At 56.3% G+C, this 18,468-nt stretch overlaps 2 protein-coding genes and 1 long non-coding RNA gene across 10 annotated transcripts; 1 reads left to right on the top strand and 2 right to left on the bottom strand.

Annotated features, from left to right (window-relative positions):
* Nucleotides 1-2,752: 2,752 nt before the first annotated feature.
* Nucleotides 2,753-6,289, bottom strand: LOC132477930 (uncharacterized). Of its 2 annotated transcripts, none has more exons than XR_009530353.1 (3): nucleotides 6,098-6,289; nucleotides 5,916-6,010; nucleotides 2,753-3,120 (listed from the first exon to the last, which is right to left on the bottom strand). It is a non-coding gene; the product is annotated as an uncharacterized LOC132477930 (long non-coding RNA). The 2 variants fall into 2 exon arrangements; XR_009530352.1 differs by lacking the exon at nucleotides 2,753-3,120 and adding an exon at nucleotides 3,138-4,039.
* ATXN7L3 (ataxin 7 like 3) lies at nucleotides 5,104-12,808 on the top strand. 5 transcript variants are annotated; one of them, XM_060080461.1, is made up of 13 exons: nucleotides 5,104-5,345; nucleotides 6,706-6,816; nucleotides 7,115-7,247; nucleotides 7,451-7,622; nucleotides 7,814-7,911; nucleotides 8,097-8,119; nucleotides 8,425-8,491; nucleotides 8,644-8,729; nucleotides 9,051-9,119; nucleotides 9,389-9,432; nucleotides 9,718-9,789; nucleotides 9,883-10,040; nucleotides 10,156-12,808. In XM_060080461.1, exons 2-13 carry the CDS (start codon nucleotides 6,766-6,768, stop codon nucleotides 10,302-10,304), a joined length of 1,122 nt encoding a protein of 373 aa, XP_059936444.1. In that variant the 5' UTR covers nucleotides 5,104-5,345; nucleotides 6,706-6,765; the 3' UTR covers nucleotides 10,305-12,808. The 5 variants fall into 5 exon arrangements, with proteins under 5 accessions (XP_059936444.1, XP_059936446.1, XP_059936448.1 ...); XM_060080463.1 differs by having other exon boundaries at nucleotides 5,105-5,345; nucleotides 8,446-8,491; nucleotides 10,156-12,807; XM_060080465.1 differs by having other exon boundaries at nucleotides 5,106-5,345; nucleotides 8,446-8,491; nucleotides 8,701-8,729; nucleotides 10,156-12,807.
* Nucleotides 12,677-17,006, bottom strand: TMUB2 (transmembrane and ubiquitin like domain containing 2). 3 transcript variants are annotated; one of them, XM_060080466.1, is made up of 4 exons: nucleotides 16,910-17,001; nucleotides 16,231-16,304; nucleotides 14,380-14,928; nucleotides 12,677-14,127 (listed from the first exon to the last, which is right to left on the bottom strand). In XM_060080466.1, exons 2-4 carry the CDS (start codon nucleotides 16,263-16,265, stop codon nucleotides 13,761-13,763), a joined length of 951 nt encoding a protein of 316 aa, XP_059936449.1. In that variant the 5' UTR covers nucleotides 16,266-16,304; nucleotides 16,910-17,001; the 3' UTR covers nucleotides 12,677-13,760. The 3 variants fall into 3 exon arrangements, with proteins under 3 accessions (XP_059936449.1, XP_059936450.1, XP_059936451.1); XM_060080467.1 differs by having other exon boundaries at nucleotides 16,856-16,911; XM_060080468.1 differs by lacking the exon at nucleotides 16,231-16,304 and having other exon boundaries at nucleotides 12,678-14,127; nucleotides 16,910-17,006.
* Between the last annotated feature and the right edge of the window lie 1,462 nt (nucleotides 17,007-18,468).

Raw genomic sequence — 18,468 nt, 5'->3', positions numbered from 1 at the left:
TCCCATTTCCTCACCTCCCACCCACTATTCCTCTGAGGTGACTCGCTGAGGTCACCAACATGTTCATCAGTTACACCCAGTGGACGCTTGTCTGTCTTTTTTAAAAATTAATTTGGCTGCTCTGGGTCTTAGGTGCGGCACAAGGGATCTTTTAGTTGTGGCACGTGGATTCTTAGTTGCGGCATGTGGGATCTAGTTCCCTGACCAGGGATTGAACCTGGGCCCCATGCATTGGGAGTGTGGAGTCTTAACCACTGGACCACCAGGGAAGTCCCACTTGTCTGTCTCTTGACTTCTTGGTCTATTCTGCTGGCATCCACTCCTCCTCCTCCTCTTTTTTTTTTTTTTTTTAATAAATAAGGGATTGATTTTATTTTTTTTTAAATATTTATTTTATTTACTTATTTGGTTGTGTGGGGTCTTAGCTGCGGCAGGTGGGCTCCTTAGTTGCCGCTCATGGGCTGCTTAGTTGAGGCACGTGGGCTCCTTAGTTGCAGCACATGGGCTCCTTAGTTGAGGCATGTGAACACTTAGCTGCAGCATGCATGTGGGATCTAGTTCCCTGACCAGGGATTGAACCCAGGCCCCCTGCATTGGGAGCATGGAGTCTTATCCACTGTGCCACCAGGGGAAGTCCCACCTCCTACTCATTCTATCCTAGGTGTTCAAGTCACTCTATGAACCCCCAGTTATCACCCATAGTAACCATTCCAAAAGGTGGTCTCTATAGAGACTGCTCTTCCAAGCTACAGACCCGTACAGACTTCAATGTATCCTTTGGGATATCTTGCAGGCACCTCATACCTCAAGACGCCAGATGATCACTAACTATCTGGTCATTCAATCTAGAAATCAGCGTATCATCCTTAAGTCCTCGCTCCCTATTTCATCTCTTAGTGAAAGGAGGTGAAATTCGCTCACCTAGACCCGTCCATTCCATTTCCCGTATCTCTCTCAAATCTGTCTACCTGCTTCCATCCCCATCCTCTTCAGGCCATCACCATTGCTCAACTTCTGCAAAGACCTAAAACTGGTCTTCCTGCTTGCTCTCTTGCCCCCTACAGTCCATTCTGCACACAGCAACCAAAACTATCTTTTTAAAACAAACCTGATGACCTTACACTTACGACTCCTTGTCTTACAATGACCCTAAAAGGCCTACCCCTTGTTTCCCCTCTCCCTTCTCTCACTCCACTCTTCCTGATCACTCACAAGGATGGAGCCAAGGGATCTGTCTTTTGTTACTCAAATATGCCTACCATAGGACCTTTGCACTTGTTTTCTCTGCCCAAAATGCAATTCCCCCAACACTACAGATAGCTTGTTTTTCCCATCCTTCAGACTTAAGCTCAAATGTCACCTCACAGGCCTTCCCTGACCACCCTCTCTAGAGAGGCCTTCTTCTACATCTCCTTGTTTCTGTATCTGTTTACTTGTTCATTGTCTATCTCTCCAAGTAGAAGGCAACGTATCTGTTCATTCATTACAGTAATCCCAGCACCTAAAAGTGCCTGGCATACATTTTACAGTCAAGAATTATTTGTTGAGGGACTTCCCTGGCGGTCCAGTGGTTAAGATTCTGTGCTTGCACTGCAGGGGACGCAGGTTCGATCTCTGGTCAGGGAACTAAGATCTCACATGCTGTGCAATGCAGCCAAAAGGAAAAAAAAAAAAGGAAATATTTGTTGAATGAGGGAATAAATAGGGCCCACAATGCCCTGGGGGATCTGGTGCCCTTGCTGGCCTCTCTGCCCAACTCCAGCTACACAAGCCATCCAAGATTCAAACACACCATACTCTCTTCCCAGGCCTCTACACAATCTGCCTGTACACATAACCGTTCCCTCTGCCTAGAATGCTCCTCTTCACCTCTCTTCCTAGTTAACTCAGGGCTCCGCTTAAAAGACCACTTCCTCCAGGGAGCCTCCCCCGACCCCCTGACTAGAAGATCTCTATGCATTTGTTTCTTCGGCAGCCTGGATGCCTTCACATTCAATCTTTCTTCCACATCAGGCTTTGCTGGGCTGTAAGCCCCACTAGGACAAGGTCTGTGTGTCTCTCTGGCTCACTGCACTTCGCTCAGAGCCTGGACCAGTGTAGTCCTTAGTGTTTATTGACTGGTGCTAACGGTGGAGACCGGGCACGTGCCCAAAGAGGTCACCACCACATACTGCTCAGGCCAAGTGCCAAATGAATAGTACAATCCAGTTTTAAAGGAGTTTCTTGTGAGGGTGGCCAGGGGTGGAGAAGTGAGGAAGGATTTAGGTAAACAGGGAGGAGATAGGGAGGCTTCCTGGGCATATGTAAGTTCCTTAGGGCAGGACGTATTGCACATATTCCGAGACTAAGAAACAGATCACGGTCATCGGAGTGGAGAATTCCTGATTCACACTGTGGAGACACCTGAAGTCCTGGCCTCACTAATTTGCTCTAGACTCAAGTTCAAACACCTTCTGAGAGTCTCCACCAGCTGATTCCACAGTAACTCCAACATATCTCAAACTGAACTTGTCATTGTCCTGTATCCTCACATCTCCTCCTCAGAGTTCCCCATCTTGGTTAATGATGTATTCAGGGTCTCTCTCTCCTTTACCCCACACATCTCAAGCTATAACAAAAACCTACTACTTCTAAGCTATCCAGACTCCACATTCCAGAGTGATCTACTTAAAATGCAAGTCAAACAGTTCCCCTTGAGGACTCCTCACAGCCTGTAGGGTTAAAGCCCGCAGACTGCTCAGCACACCCTTAGTCCTGCATGATCTGCCCTGCTTACTTCCTGCTATTTCCCCATCCATTCCTATGTTCCAGCCAGTGTCCAGACTTCTGGGCACTTCACTTTTTTTTTTTTTTTTAATAAATTTGTTTATTTATTTATTTTTGGATGCGTTGGGTCTTCGTTGCTGCACGCAGGCTTTCTCTAGTTGCAGCGAGCGGGGGCTACTCTTCATTGTGGTGCGCGGGCTTCTCTCTTGTTGTGGAGCACGGGCTCTAGGCGGGCGGGCTTCAGTAGTTGTGGCTCGCGGGCTCTAGAGCACAGGCTCAGTAGTTGTGGCGCACGGGCTTAGTTGCTCCGCAGCATGTGAAATCTTCCCGGACCAGGGCTCGAACCTGTGTCCCCTGCATTGGCAGGCGGATTCTTAACCACTGTGCCACCAGGGAAGTCCCTGGGCACTTCACTTCTGAAGCTTCTGTGTGAGATATCTAGTGCCTTCCTGGCCTGCCTTGACCTGGCTCCTCTCCCACTAAAAGCAGCCTTTCCTGACCAACCCTTTTACATCATTTGATTCCTTCGCCTGGCCACCTCTGTCCCCTATGGTTAGCTCCAACCACGGGTGGAACCCGTGCCCCTGCAGTGGAAGCGCAGAGTCTTAACCACTGGACCGCCAGGGAAGTCCCTAGCTCTCTTATTCTTATTACACTGGCAATTATTTTCCTACAGGTCTGTTTACCCCACAAATCGTGAACTTCTTGAGGAAGTATAACTGTCTTATTTTATTTTTGCATCCCAGCACGGATGCACCGTAAGAATTCTTACAGCGCACCGTAAGAGTAACAGCTAAGATTTATCAAACACACTGAGCTTTCTCAGGCACTGACTTGTCAATCCCCTAAGGAGATAGGTACTATCATTATAGCCGGTGACAACAGTGTAAACTGGGGCAACAGAGAGCTCGTTTGCTCAAGTTCGTTTGTCAAGTCCACAGATTTAACTTCAGATGATTCCTGGTCTTAACCACTTGGGACTACTGCCTCTATAAATGCTTGCTGAAGACTAGAGAATCAGTGATGATCCCAAAGTACATGATTCAAGACTTTCCTCATTTAATCTCATCTTCTGAAGGAAGAGGGCTGTCATATACCCGTTCCAGGACTCCAGACACAGAGAGTAACTGAGATGGAAGCGCCAGTCTAAGCATCTACTGCGGCTGGGAAAGGCCCTTTGCTCCAGAAGAGGAACTGTGAGAGCGCGCGGATATGGGCACACACCGGGGAGCAGAACTGGGTCGGAGTAAGGGTCTGGCCACTGACTGGCAAGCTGTGGAGAGAGGTGTGTGTGTGTGGGGGGCGTCCAGCGTGGGTTCCGGAAGCAGGAAAGGCGAGCAGGTGTGGGATCTAAATTAGGATGAGGGCGGGGAGGGCGCTCCGCTCAGACTGGCACAGCTCGGCCTCCGCCCTCAGCGGAGGACCCTCATCTCGGGCGTCTGTTGGTCCTCAGGCCTGGAGTGGGCTGGGACCCGCCCAGGAACACGGGGAACCGAGGCTCGGACGAGCCCCCTTGAGGTTTTCTGGCCTGAGTTGCTGAGTCCCACTTCAACTCTGGCCTCTTCACAGAAGCGGCTGCACGCTTCGGGGTGAACTCCGGGGTGGGGGCGCTGGGGGGAAAAAGAGCCGGGAGCCCGGAGGGAAGGGCGGGGGAGCCTGGGCCGGAAGGCGTCCCAGGCTCGGCTGGGAGCCGGCGCTCTCTTTCGACGCCACCCGCTGCCCCCGCCCCGGAGCCGGCCGGGACGGCACAACGTCTCCGCCCCCAGCGCACCGCGCACCTCACCTTGAACGCCGCTCCACCCACCGCCATCCTATTGGGCCGGCCGGGCCGAGGCGAGACGGCAATTGGCCGAGGTGGCTCCCGAAGGCCCCGCCCATCTCCCCGCCCCCGTCCCCGTCCGCCGGTACTTTGGACGGCGGCGTGGCGCCCCTCCTCCCCGCCCGGTCCCCGCCCCCTGGAGCAAATGCTGCCGAGCTGCGGCCGCGGGGCAGATGCACGCGCTCGGGCCCTTCTAGCAGGCGCGAGCAGTCGCTGGGCGCGCGAAAGCGAAAGAAGGAAGAGGAAGGGAGGGCGGGGGCGGGGTGTTGAGGAGGGGCGGGAGGAGGAAGAGGAGGAGGTTGGAGCGCGCTCGCGCTTGGCCTCGCGCCCGCGCGAAGGGAGGGGGGAGAGGGGCGCGCGCGCGCACGCTCGCGTTCTCGCTCGCTCCATCCATCCATCCTCCGGTCGCGGCACGCGCGCGCGCTCCGGGCTCGCGCCGCACCCCCCGCCCGGGAGAGGCGGGCTGGAGTGAGGGGCGGGGGGAGGGGCGCGCGGACGGCGCGCGGACTGCGCGCGGGCGGGGTGAGGTGAGGAGGAGGAGGCGGCGACGGGACGAGAAGGGAGGGGAAGGGGCCATGGCCGCCCGGTGAGGCGGCGAGGCGGGGGGGCGGCCCGACCCCCCGGCCCCGGGCCCTGGGCCCCGGGGAGAGGCGAGGACGGACCGACGGACATGGGGCTCCGGAGCAGCCGCCGCCGCCGCCGCCGCCGGAGGACGCGGCCCTGAGAGGCCGCCGGGCCCCGGCGCGGCCCCCCGGGCGGGGTGAGTACGGGACGGAGACGGGGACGGGGGAGGGGCCTGCGGGGGGCGGGGGGCGGGGCCCGAGGCGGGGCTTGGGCCCCCTCCCCCCAGGTCTGGGTCAGCGCCCCTTCCCCTCCCCCCGGGCCGACGCGGAAACGCCCGGCTTCCCCCGGCTTCCCGGCCCGGCCGGGGCCCCCCGCTCTCCCCCTGTCTGGGTCCCCCCTGGGCGGGGCAGGGCCGGCCGGGGAGGGGGCGCGGGGCCTTTGTTAGGGAGCCAGGCCCCAGCCCCCGGGACAATAGAGACACCCTCCCGGACTCCTCTCCCCGGCCGGCCGGGGCTGTCGGCGGGCGGGGAAGAAGAGGGGCCGGGACGCGTCCCACTCTGCCCACTCTCTAGGGGTCGGTCTGTCCCGGACCGGCGCCGGCCTCCGGCGGCTCGGCTCTCCTCCCCCCAGTTGGTATGATGCAGCAGCAGTGCCGCAGGGACGGGGGAAGAGCCGAGGCCCGGCCTCCTACCCTCCCCAGTGCCCCCGGCTCATTTGTCAGTCCCCACCCCACTCTAGGCCGGCAGCTCCTTAAACTCGTACCCACCGTTCAGAGGGGCCCCGGACTGTGGGCGCTGTTTCTGAATCCTTTGGTGGGGATTCCTGGACTTTGGGGCTCTTGGAGAGACTTCCGGGCTGGTCCTGAGGGAGGGAGGGAGGGTGGGTATGTAAAAGAAGAACAGGTAAGGGCAGTGCCCACTCTTGGCCTGCCATCCCACCGGACTGTACCTCCTCTTGCTCATGGTGGCTAGCAATGCCCCTTTAGCTCTAGATTTCTGTGGGCCCTGCTCCCCTTCTGTAGTGGCAGGCTCATTTCAAGGGAAGATAGAGTGGGGTGAAGGTTGTAGGGTCCTAGGGCCATTCCTACTTCTGGTAGCAGTACCCCCCCAAGTGGACATCCTGGCTGAAAGCAGAGGTGGCTCTGAGGAGAGCCTAGCGAAGGGAGGGGAGTGTATTCAGGAGTCTGTGCAGTTCTTTGCCACACCCTGTGGGTTTGCTTTGAGGCCTTAGAGTTCCTTCTCCTCCCCCTGCTGCATTGCACCATGGGTATCGAAGAGGGGTTTGAGTTTTGGGGACCTGGGGGGAGCTGCCGCCTCCCGTAGACCCAGACTCTGATTGGCAGTAGAGTCCAGGGCCCGAGTTCAGGCTTGGAAAGGACTAGGCCGCCCTTGGGTTTCAGGCCCCGAAGGACCATCCAGACTTAGTGAGCCTAGGCTTTAGGGAGAGGTAGATCCTGATGCCACCACTGAGCTCTGGGCAGCGAGGTGCGGAGGGGAGGTGGCAGTCATCAGAGGTGCCTTGGACTCACACCAACACCCCCACCCCCATGTGTGCAGCCGTGTTGCCGCCCGCTGTGCTATGAGCAGTCAGAGCGCCGTCTCCACAAGAGTTTACAAATGAAAATGGAGGAAATGTCTTTGTCTGGCCTGGATAACAGCAAACTAGAGGTGAGGGCTCCCCCACGTGTGCCTCCAGTTCTTTCCCTTGATGTTTCTTCGTCACTTTCTCTGGCATCCGTACCAGAGAGGAATTTGGGTAGTCAGCCTTGTTCCTTAAAGGGAATAGCCAGCTAAGAAGGCCCGAGGATCCAGAAGAAGAAAGAACTCGAAGTCAAGATGGGGAAAATGGCAAGGAAAGCATTGTTTCTGAGCAGGGCGAATTGGCGGGAGATTTGGTTGGTGAGAGTTGCTCTCAGTCCATGGGACTATGACTCTTGTGACCCTGGATGTTCTCCCCTGGGCCCAGGCCATCGCTCAGGAGATATACGCGGACCTGGTCGAGGATTCTTGTTTGGGATTCTGCTTTGAGGTACACCGGGCTGTCAAGTGTGGCTATTTCTTCCTGGACGACACGGACCCTGATAGCATGAAGGATTTTGGTGAGCTTCAGGGTTGAAGGAGAGCAGTCTAGCCCTGTCCTGGGAGTGCTTGGAGGGGCCTTCTCTGGCAACCGCACCACATGTAGAACGTGGAGCTCCTGCGAGCTTAGGCAGGGGCTTTGAAGCGGCCATGGGGCCATGGGTGGGAACGAGAGGTGAGGGTCCCCTGCCTGCCCTGATCGACACGCCTCTCCTGTCCCCAGAGATCGTGGACCAGCCGGGGTTGGACATCTTTGGACAGGTTTTCAACCAGTGGAAGAGCAAGGAGTGCGTTTGCCCCAACTGCAGCCGTAGCATTGCCGCCTCCCGTTTTGCTCCCCATCTGGAGAAGTGCCTGGGAATGGGTCGGAACAGCAGTCGAATCGCCAACCGCCGGTGAGGGCTTCTCCCCCTGCTAGGACCGGAGCGGCGCATCTTTTGCAGCCCGTCCCATGGTGTAGCCCCCCAGGGGCATTTGTAGGGCACAGAGGGTGGGTCATGCTTGGCCCCAGATGCTCCACTCTACCTGTGAAGTCGGGGGCAGAGAGCCGGCAGCCTTGACCCTTCCTCTTCCCTACCCTTGGCAGGATTGCCAATAGCAACAACATGAACAAGTCTGAGAGTGACCAAGAGGATAACGATGACATCAATGACAACGACTGGTCCTATGGCTCAGAGAAGAAAGGTGTTTGGGGATCTGGGGAACTTGGGGGCCATTGGGGTGAGGCGGGCACGCAGGAGTTGGGTATGGAACGGTCACGAGTTGTTATCCTGGATGAGGGGGGAGAGTGTAGCTTTGTACTTTCCTTTAGGTGCCCTTAGCTTGGGAACTTAAAGTGACCCTACCTTTTATCCTTTTGTCCTACACAGCCAAGAAGAGGAAATCAGACAAGGTGAGAGCTGGGACAAGCATGAGGGAGATTTGGGCGAAGGACACATGCCCTCCCCTTTGGGTAGGGAGTCCTCGGGTGTCTTGACTCAAGTCTGAGGTCGTTGGGTACCTCTCTGGGTTCTGGGATGAGGGTGTCTGGTGGGCAGGAGGGCAGCAGAGGCCTTGGGGGAAGATGGGAGGAGGGAATATGGGTAGACGGGCCTCTTACTGATGGGGAAGAGGAGGAATTTGAGGATGTTTCTTTGTCAAATCTTTTTTCCTTCCCTGGGTTCTCGGCTCCCCCTTATCGTTACCCTTTCCCCAAAGCTATGGTATCTCCCATTCCAGAACCCCAATTCCCCTCGAAGATCCAAGTCTTTAAAACACAAAAATGGTAAGTGGGGCTGGAACAACGGGAGTGATTCTAGCTGTGCCTTCTGGGACTCATTGCTGGAGGGCAGAGGGGGGCGCGGGGGGCGGGCCGGGGTATCGAGGGAGGGCCTGTGATCCTTCTATCACCCCCACTTCCTCTCTGGTTATTTTCAGGGTTCTCTGTCTGTACCTCTGCATCAAACACCCTTCCCCTTCTTTTTTCTTCTTCAGGGGAACTTAGCAATTCGGATCCTTTTAAGGTGAGTAGGGGCTGCCCCTTGTAGGTTCCCTCTCATTGTCCTTGTCGTGAGTTGGGTGGGATTGGACAAGTGGGGATCAGAATGCTGGCAGCCAGAAGCACTAGATGGGGCGTTTAGGTCTTGCATATGTATGTTCTTTGTAGGTCCCAACCCCTTACCCCTGTGCAGGTGGGATGGAAGGGATTGTTGGAAAACCGCTGGGCAGTCTTAAGGCCGTCTCACTTAGGAGGGGATGAGAGGGACTGATTCTGCCACCCCCCCACCCCCCCAACCTCCCTTTGGCTGCCCCTTCTCTAACCTGTACCTCTGGTTCTTGCCCAGTATAACAACTCAACTGGGATCAGCTACGAGACCCTGGGGCCGGAGGAACTGCGTAGCCTGCTCACCACGGTGAGGGACCAGGGAAGGGGAGGCCCTCGGGAGCGAGCTGAACCACAGGCAGTGGTTGAGGCCCTGAAAGAGGCTGCTGACGCAGCAGTGAGGGCACCTAGGTCTCTCTCTGGAATTAGGTTTCCTGGCCATTGGTGGTCTGGGGCCATCTGCTGTGGACACCCTGGGGCCATTTCTGCTCACAGTCTAGTGTTTGTACAGAAGAGAATGTCTAGTGTCTAGAGTAGGCTTTCCTCCATCCCTCCTTTCAGCTTATATTCCTCTTCCAGCAATGTGGGGTGATTTCTGAACACACCAAGAAGATGTGCACAAGGTGAGCTCAGAACCTAGGAGCAGGGCCAGGGGGCCCTCCTGCACACTCACCCTGGGCACGGGTCGGGAGTACCCCTGGACTTGAGCAGCGGGACTCCCCCCCTTCCCCTCCCCTCTTCTAATGGTCAGGCCTTAGGCCACAATCTGGGGGCTCTCCGTTCATCCCTTCCCTGCCTGTGTCCATCCCTCCCACCTCTGCTGAGGGGAGGGGCTTCACCTGTATTCCTGCCTTGTCAGGAATACACCTTCCTGCCTTGTCAGGGTCTGATAATTCTCTCCCCACCAGGTCCCTGCGCTGCCCCCAGCACACGGATGAGCAGCGGCGAGCCGTGCGGATTTATTTCCTTGGACCCTCAGCGTGAGTGACCTTCCAGGAAAGGTGGTGGGTTGTGGAGGATAAGGATGATGATTGGTATCCTTGAAACCCTTCTCTGACCTCTTCCCTTTCCAGCGTCCTTCCAGAGGTCGAGAGTTCCCTGGATAATGACAGCTTTGATATGACTGACAGCCAGGCCCTGATCAGCCGGCTTCAGTGGGATGGCTCCTCTGATCTCTCACCCTCTGATTCAGGTTCCTCCAAGACGAGTGAGAATCAGGGATGGGGTCTAGGTAGGTGATACAGCTGGGCCCCGGGGGCTCTCTGCCCGAAGCCGACCCTCAATGGGGAACGTTGCGTTCCCCTGCCACGACCCTCCCCTCAACCCTCGTGCCTCTTTCTCTTCAGGTACCAACAGCTCCGAGTCACGGAAAACCAAGAAAAAGAAATCCCATCTGAGCCTGGTAGGGACTGCCTCTGGCCTGGGCTCCAACAAGAAGAAAAAGCCAAAGCCTCCGGCACCCCCGACGCCCAGCATCTACGATGACATCAACTGACTTGGGTGCAAGGGATAGCCTTTGGCTGAGCAGAGCCCTCCCTCCCGACCCCCACCCAGGTGGCATAGCCTGGCAAATGGACGGCTGCTGGGGGTTTGGGCTTGGGAAGTTTGGTGGGCCAGGCAGGCAGAGGATCCAATTATGCACCCCTGGGGGGTGTCAGGGTCTTCTGCGATGGAGCACGAGCCCTCGGTGTGCAGGACTCAGACCTGGACATATTATGCCTTGGACATAAGTTCGGTGGGGAGGTGGTTTTCCTATTTATTCTGTGAGTTACTGGATGTCCAGCTAGGCCAGGGGCCTGACCTGGGCACTGTGCCAGGGCACTGCCGCCCCCCACCCCAGGAACTGGACTAAGCCCTGCCGAGGAGCATCGTGGTTACCCGGGAGGCGGTGGGTTGGAAGCTGAGCCTGGAGGGGGCCTCCCCCAGCTGCCCTCAGCAATGTGAATGGGTCCGGTGCTTGCAGCTGAGGAGCAGGGCTGGGCGTGTCCTGTGTGTGTGCAGAAGAAGCCTATCAAACGCCCCCATCCCAGGGGGAGGCAGGCACAGCGAGCTGTCTGCTGAGGTAGGCGTCCAGAACTGCCGCCGCCTTCCCTGCCCCTCACAGGGGCAGCCCTTTCCCCTCAGTCCCCATGGGCCTCCTTGGCAGCAGGAGCTGTCCTTTTGTTGTTGGGTGCCAGGAAAGGGCCTCCAGCCTCTGCAGCTTCAAGGGCAGGGGGAGGGTAGGAAGAGGGAGCTGTGTATCAAAATGACTCCCCCCCTACCTCTCCTCCCTGACCCAGGGCTGGCGAGGAGTGGGGCCCCAAGGTGAGAGGGAACGGTGCTGCTTTATTTGAAATGTTTTCTTACCTCATTCCCTGCCCCAGGAAGGGGCCCAGCCTCACCCTCCTGGGGTGGCCCCATGTTCCTCCTGCCTACCCTGCCCCACTGCCCTACCAGGGCAGCCCAAGTTCCCAACTGCTGCTTGCCACCCCCTCTTTCACCTTGACCAGCTCCAGTTCCTCTCTCGATGCTCCTGCCTCCGAAGCCTGCCCTGTTTCCCCTTCCTTAGCCGCTTTTAAGTTATTTATTCTGTACTTGTGGTTTGGGGCTCTGAGGAAAATCCTGATCTTTTACTTCTCGCCCCTTGCTAGGAGTGGGGCAGGAAGAGAGGGTGGTCTCTCTGCTCTGGGCTGCCAGCGGAGGGGGAAGGGGTGCCATGCCTAGACAGTGCCCCTCTGTGGGACTGTGGTGCCAGTGTGCCCACCTGCCTGGTCTACATCCTGAAGAGATGTATCGTCCCACCTCCACGCGGGCACCATGGCTCTCAGGAGCCGAGCTGGGGGACTGCAGTCTGGGCAGGGAGCCGAGCTGACTGACACAGGGATGGAGTTGACCCTGAGCCATGTTCTCTGGCACTTGCAGGACGTGTCCCCTGTCCTCCTCCCAGGAGGAGCCATCCCACATTTGGGTAGCTAGTACCCAGGACTGGTTGGACTGATTTGGGTTAGGGACCCTAGAGGGTTAAGGGAACAAGAGATAGGGCCGTAGGACCCTGTCTGGAACCCCAATCTCCCCCGGGGTGGCTCTGATGGTGGCTGACGCCTGGTTACAAACTGGTTTTTAACCCAAGAATTGTTGATTATTTTTTAAAAAGCCAAATTTTGGCAGGAGTTAGAATAAATCCTGGGGCCTGGGCTCCTCTGTTCTCGCTCTTCCACAGCCTTCTCCCTCCAAGGGAAGCCAGAGGGAAAGGAGGATCTCAGCCAGCCTCCAGCCTGCTCCCGAACGAAGACTTGGGAGTAGGTTGAAGGTGAAGGGAGGAAGGCCGCCGGCCACTCTTCCTCCTGAGAGGCAGCTGCAGCTCAGGCCCTAAGAAACGCACCCTTGCACCTCTGGCCCCTCCCTTTCCCCCTTCTGGTTGGAGGAGGGAGAAGTGGGAAGTAGTTTGGGAACTGGTTTGTCCACATCCACTTCCCCATTGTTCCCTGGCCCGCCCTCAGGGCAGAGCCCCCTGCCCAGGCTGGGTAAGAGATGGGCTTGGTCCAGCAGAGACCCTGAGGGAGCAGACCCCTTTCCTTCCGGGGAGAGCGTGCCCCCCCCTACCATGTAGTTGAACAGGGGCTAGGAGCTCCCCACTCCCTTCCCTCTAACAGCAGGCTGTGTGGGTTTCAACTCCCATCCTTCCCACCCCGGCTAGGTGTCGTCCACCCTGTATTCTATCATGTGTCTGAGTGTGTGTGGGGGGGTTCTGTACTAATTTCCATGGCCGGTGGCTTTTCCTTCCATGCATCACTCCCCCCCGCATGCCCAGGGGCCACCCGCCTGGCATTACCGCATGCTGGGGTCATTGGGGGAGGGGGGTGGGGCTCACGCTGTCCTGTGGTCTTGAGATTTTTATTTTTGCATATGTAATCCATCCTGTACAGGTAGCTAACTTTGTAAACGCTGTGTATTCCCCCTGCCCCCATGGCTGCTGGTGTAAATAAACTGCATCTCCCGTTGGTAGCCCGGCCTCCCCACCCTCATTCCCATGTTGCTGGGGGCAGAGCTGCGGCATTCTCTTAATGTCACAGGAGACGCCACGGCCACAAAATGGAACTTTATTCAGTCACAGATCCTGGCCCTCCATCCAAGAGCCCCAGAGGCAAGGGCCTGGGGCCCAGCGCTCGTCCTTGGAGCTGGGCAGAGTAGGACGCTGGCTGAGGGCCAGGGCTGCCTGTTGCTTACAGCCTTAGGCCTAGGGTAGCAGCAGCTGTGGCCCGGCCTCTCCCAATGCTGGGGGCTTGGCTTTGTGCCCCAATCCCCTTCCTGACTGAGCTCTATAAGGGACTCTTTTTTTTTTTCTTTTTTAAAGAATATAAGCAAAGTGCTTTGAAAAAAAGAACACTGGAAACCATCCAGAACACAGAGAACACCCTATTCCTGCTACGGGGTGGAGGGAGAAGGTAGAGGTGGCCAGGTGCCTACAGGGAAGGCCGACACAAACGTCACTCCTGCCCACGTGATTTCAGTCTCAAAAGATGGATATTCCACTAGGGAACCGAAAGGTACTCCAGGCTCCCTATAGATGTATGCTGGGGCCATGCTGAGCTGCCCTGACAGGCAGCCCTGGGGGCTGAGGAGCAGACATGCAGGGTAATGCAAAGAGCTAGGGCCACAGCTGGGAGGGAATCCTCAGAGCCCAGGCTCCCCGTTGAGCTGGAACGCCAGCTCAGCTCTGAACTTCAGGACCTTAAAAGTGAAGGAAGATGACCTTCTCATTTCTACCTGAGTTGTGCTTGCACAGAGGGGATGTCCGTACCCTCGTGGACGTGAAGGGGAGGCCCCGTGCCTGCCTCCTGGGTCCTCTGGAGGGGGACCCACCACATCCTTTCCACCCTTCCCTCCCAGGCCCTTGGGCCCAGCTCTGGCCAGGAAAGGGGGGAGGCCATAAAGGAGGAAGACCACGCCTTGCATTTTCTCCCTATGGTCCTTATCGTCCATACATCCCAAATACTAGGAAGCTGAAGAAGACAGTGACCCCCACTAGGGAGACAGTGGCAGGTGCTGTGAAGAACTGGCGGTAATTGATACGGAAGTACCAGACCACGCCCAACAGCACCACCAACACAGGCACCATGAGGCTGCCCACACGGACGCCGAGGCTGGGCGGCTCAGTGGCTGAAGAGGGGGCCAGGGAGGCCGAGGGGCCTGGAACAGCTGACCCAGGGGGTGAGTGGTGACAGTGAATCACACAGTTGTCGGTAATGTTCAGGGAACGCAGTGTGCGGCCTGGGTCCTGGAGCAGGCGGCCCTGGTAGATCAGTTTCATCTGGCTTTCTTGTCCAGGGAAGTATTTACTGTAAGGATGAGAGAGACAGAAGGAAAGACAGAGGGCAAGGTATGAGAAGGCCGAAAGGCCTGGACCGACAAAGCAAGGCACTGGGGGGAAACTGCAGGGTGGCTTTCTAAGGAAGTATTCCCCCACCCGCCCTGTAAGGGCCGCACCTGACGCTTCCCTGCTGCTCCCACGTCTGTATCAGCCTCCTCCGAGAAGACCAAGGGCTGGGGGCATGGGGTACAAGCAACCTCCCACTTCCCGGCCCACTTACCTCTTCAGAGCACCCACAGTATCCTCTGGCCTGGCCACAGCCAGCTCCTCGGTGTCATTGAGGAATTTGAGCCGCACATTGATGAGGCAGGTGCTATCCTCAGATGTCTGGGGCACCTCTGGACCGCTGCTCCCCGGGCCCGCTTGTCTTTTGGGCAGGCCTTGGATGTCAAGCAGATGCTCAAGGCTGGGCTCAATACCACCCCCAGCTCCGGGTTCCCCTGTGGAGTCTCCCCCACCTTCGCCAGCCTCTTCAGCCTTCTCATCATTACCCTCTGATGGATGCGGGAGTTCGGTTGGCTCTGGGGTGCCTTGGCCCGCCACCAGATGGTCCACATGCCCCAGGTGGAGGACGGATGTATCGCCAGCTGACACAATAGTGCCCAGGAGCTGGCTGCTACCGCTGTCGGCTACGTAGGTAGAGAGCCAAGCTAGGACCAAGGCTAGAATCAGCACCGCCACACCTGCTACCACAGTCACCTCATTACCCACACCCTCAATAAGGGTGACATCAGAGAGCTCCATGGCCTGGCTGCTGACTGGGTCCACACTGCAGGAACAAAGGGGGATAGCATCAGCAGGGCATGAGGGGTGGCAACCAGGTGTCCTGTTTGTTTAGGCTCTAACTGACCCAGCCCTGAAAGAAAATGGAGTTCAGTGTCCTGTAGAGACACAAACCTTCCGAACTCTGGACCCCCGATCTACAGCTAAGGACTTAGCCCTTGCCTCTAACCTGAAACGCTGGCTTTCAGGTTCCACACCCTTCCTCTCTCACATTCCAACCCCCCCAGTAAGCATGGATCATCAGGAAAACCTTACAGCTTTGTTGTTGCTGCTGCTGCTGCTGTTACTGTTCGTTGCTTTTTTGGCAGGTGGGGAAAACATTTGCTTCTGTGAGCCCTGAGTTTCTCTAGGGTTTTTATCTATTGGTAAAGCAACTATGTCCCCCCTGAGATGCCTCTAAGGTGGCTTCAGAGAAACCAAAAAAGCCCGGAATATTTTACTTGGGGCCCTTTGGAGGCACAGGGCAGCCACTCTTGCCAGATTGTGTCATTTGAACTCAGTCTCTTTCATGGTCATGGATCTAGGTCCAGATGTCAAGAGTCAAAGAAAATTAATTTATCAAAAGCAAAGTCAGACCACCCCAAAGGGACAGCTCAGTAGGGGCCATCAACAGACACTATGCAGCGGACATTGTGTCTGCCTCCTCCGAAATTCTTCTGGCAGCAAAGCAGAACAGACACCAGAAGCACCACCCTCCTGGGTCACTGTAGGCTCACAAATGCAAAACCACTACCTCCATGGAACTGATTCGGACAAGATTCCAAAATGGCTCTCACAATCCACATCGCAGTCTCCCCTCTTGTCCTGTGTTCTCCCTCAGCAGTTTCTTAGAAAGGTAGGAAGGATATCTGCTTGCTCCTTGGAGTACCTACCCTTTCCCTTGGAGAATCTGCTGCTTTCAAAGCTGTCCCTGGGCAAATCCAGCCTGATGATTATCATTACCAGACTATTCTCACAGCACCTATAAAACTTCATTATACTTATCTACCAGTCCATCTCTCTACTAGACTCCTGGAAGATAAGGTTCACGTGTATTTCTCTATGCACCGTAGTGCCCAGCATAACCCCCACAGTAGCTGCTCAAAGAATACTGCGGAACATATCAACATTTGAATACTTTTCACATCCTTATTTAGTACATGGGCCCTGGAATCAGGAAAACAAAAAACAAAAAAACCCCAAAACTAACTATAACCCCCTTTGCCTCTTACTAGCTCAGTAACCTCAAACAATTTTCTCAGAGACTCAGCTTTCTCATCAGTAAAATGGGGTTAAAAATAGTACCTACCTCATAAGGTTGTTTTGAAGATGACGGGAAATCATCGAAGCAAAATACTTAGCACAGTGCCTGGCACATTGCAACTGTTCAGTAAACAAACAGCAGCAGTTACTTATCACTCCCACAGCTAACCCCTAATGGTAAGGTTAACGTCATTAACCCTGATTTAAAGAAAAGGAAACTGCGGCGAACAGAGGCAAAAACGATTGGCACAGGCACAGGGAACTTTCGAGGGGAGGGACTGGGCAGGACCCCAGGTCTCCCTTCTCAGAGGCCTTTGCTCGCTCCTCAACCTGTGAGCGACCCTGACGGCGCGGTGAGGACGGATCCCCGATCCTGCCTTTTCTGACGCGAAGGCTCCGCGTTTGGGCGGTCCTATTCCCGCGGCGCTGGAGAGGAGTCCGTGGGTCCACCCAAGCCGAAAGGCTGCCTAGTTCCGGCCGCCGTGGCCAAACCCGCTTCTCCCAGCCCGCGACGGGTAGACTCAGGTGAGGGGTTCACAAACCATCCACACCCCTCACACTTCGGGGCGGGGCCGGGAGACTGGGGGCGGGGCTTGAGTACGCGGGGGAACATGGGAAATTAAAGGGGATCTGGACCGGTACTGTGCCTGGATAAGGAAGGAGATCCTCACCTGAAACGGCCAGACTAAATGTTTTGACTTCGCCAAGACGGCCCGTGGACTCACCTTTCTGTAGGGGCCGGGGGAGGGGCTGGCTAGCCCTGATTCTGTCCAGGGTCCGGTCTCTTCCGGCTTCAACCGGAAGCTGTTAGAACCAGAGACAGGAAGTTCCACCTCCGCGCCTTGCACTGATGAAGACAAGCTACGTAAAGCGGGCTGACGTAAACGTATTCTTTAAATAAAAGGGACAGGTTTCTCAGCGGAAGGAGGGGCGGAGTTATTGTTGGCGGGATCCTGGCCCTCCCGGGGCAGGGCCACGCCTGGTGGGCGGAGCCTAAGGAGCCCATGGGTGGGGGGCGGGGCCAGGAGGGAGTTAGGGGAGGTGCTTGGGCAAGGGGTGTGACTTCGCGTCTGGATGTCCGAGCGGGCTGGCACCGCTGGGCAGACCAGAGCGGCGCTTTCCTCTTCGCAGCCTTTTTCTTCCGGCCTTGCTCCCAGCCTCCCGGGCTGATTGGATTTATTACTGCTCTGCAACGCGCACTGAGCTCCGGGTTAGCGGAATCAGCCGGGACTGGTCTTTCTGATCTCAAAGAGTTCAACTCAGGGCTAGTCGAGATGACAGACAAGGAGACAATTTAGTCACCAGCCGGTGCTCCGAGAATGCGGCCCCAGGTAGTGTGGAACCTTCGTAAATAAGGCAAGAAAGCAATTCAAAAGAAAACACAGGGCTTCCCTGGTGGCGCAGTGGTTGAGAGTCCGCCTGCTGATGCAGGGGACACGGGTTCGTGCCCCGGTCCGGGAAGATCCCACGTGCCACGGAGCGGCTGGGCCCGTGAGCCATGGCCGCTGAGCCTGCGCGTCCGGAGCCTGTGCTCCGCAACGGGAGAGGCCACAACAGTGAGAGGCCCGCATACCGCAAAAAAAAAAAAAAAAACAGAAGGCACAGATTCATTGCAGGCTTAGGACACAGGGAAAGCAGGACCCCCAAGAAAGACAGGGAAAAAAGGTTCAGCTTACAAGAATTTATCCGGATTTTTGAAATTAAAAATTGTTCTAAAGACGTTCTGGGGGTTTTGCTGTTGTTTCCCAGTGAACTATTGATTGAAGTGTAAATAATGCTGACGGGAAAACTCAGAAGCGAAGAGCTCGTTAGTTTTCACCAACTGAACACATCGGTGGAAACAGGACTCACATCAAGAAATAGAAAATGAGGGCTTCCCTGGTGGCACAGTGGTTAAGAATTCGCCTGCCAATGCAGGCGACACGGATTCGAGCCCTGGTCCAGGAAGATGCCTCTTGCCGCGGAGCAACTAAGCCCGTGCGCCACAACTACTGAGCCTGTGCTCTAGAGCCCACGTGCCACAACTCCTGAGCCCGCGTGCCACAACTACAGAAGCCCGTGCGCCTAGAGCCCGTGCTCCCCAACAAGAGAAATCACTGCAATGAGAAGCCCACGCACCACAACAAAGAGTAGCCCCCGCTCGCCACAACTAGAGAAAGCCCACGCACAGCAACAAAGACCCAACGCAGCCAAAAATAAATAAAGGAAGAAATAGAAAATGACCCCAGAACTGCCCTTCAGTCCTCTTCGCCACTAACTTCCAAAGAGTAGTCACTACTATGAT

This window comes from Mesoplodon densirostris, chromosome 18 (assembly GCF_025265405.1).
Source record: "Mesoplodon densirostris isolate mMesDen1 chromosome 18, mMesDen1 primary haplotype, whole genome shotgun sequence".
Taxonomy (NCBI): Eukaryota; Metazoa; Chordata; class Mammalia; order Artiodactyla; family Ziphiidae; genus Mesoplodon; species Mesoplodon densirostris.
The sequence above is the reverse complement of the archived record's forward strand: the minus strand, read 5'-3'. Positions and strand labels throughout refer to the sequence as shown.

Excerpts from the sequence above, each read along its gene's own strand:
- TMUB2 (XM_060080466.1), bottom strand. The coding sequence starts at position 16,265 with ATGATTTCCCGTCATCTTCAAAACAACCTTATGAG. Across the intron at positions 14,929-16,230 it reads CTTCAAAACAACCTTATGAG|TGTGGACCCAGTCAGCAGCC; the intron begins GTAGGTACTATT and ends TTGTTCCTGCAG. Across the intron at positions 14,128-14,379 it reads ACTGTGGGTGCTCTGAAGAG|TAAATACTTCCCTGGACAAG; the intron begins GTAAGTGGGCCG and ends TCATCCTTACAG.
- ATXN7L3 (XM_060080461.1), top strand. The coding sequence starts at position 6,766 with ATGAAAATGGAGGAAATGTCTTTGTCTGGCCTGGATAACAGCAAACTA. Across the intron at positions 6,817-7,114 it reads TGGATAACAGCAAACTAGAG|GCCATCGCTCAGGAGATATA; the intron begins GTGAGGGCTCCC and ends CCCTGGGCCCAG. Across the intron at positions 9,433-9,717 it reads ACCAAGAAGATGTGCACAAG|GTCCCTGCGCTGCCCCCAGC; the intron begins GTGAGCTCAGAA and ends TCTCCCCACCAG.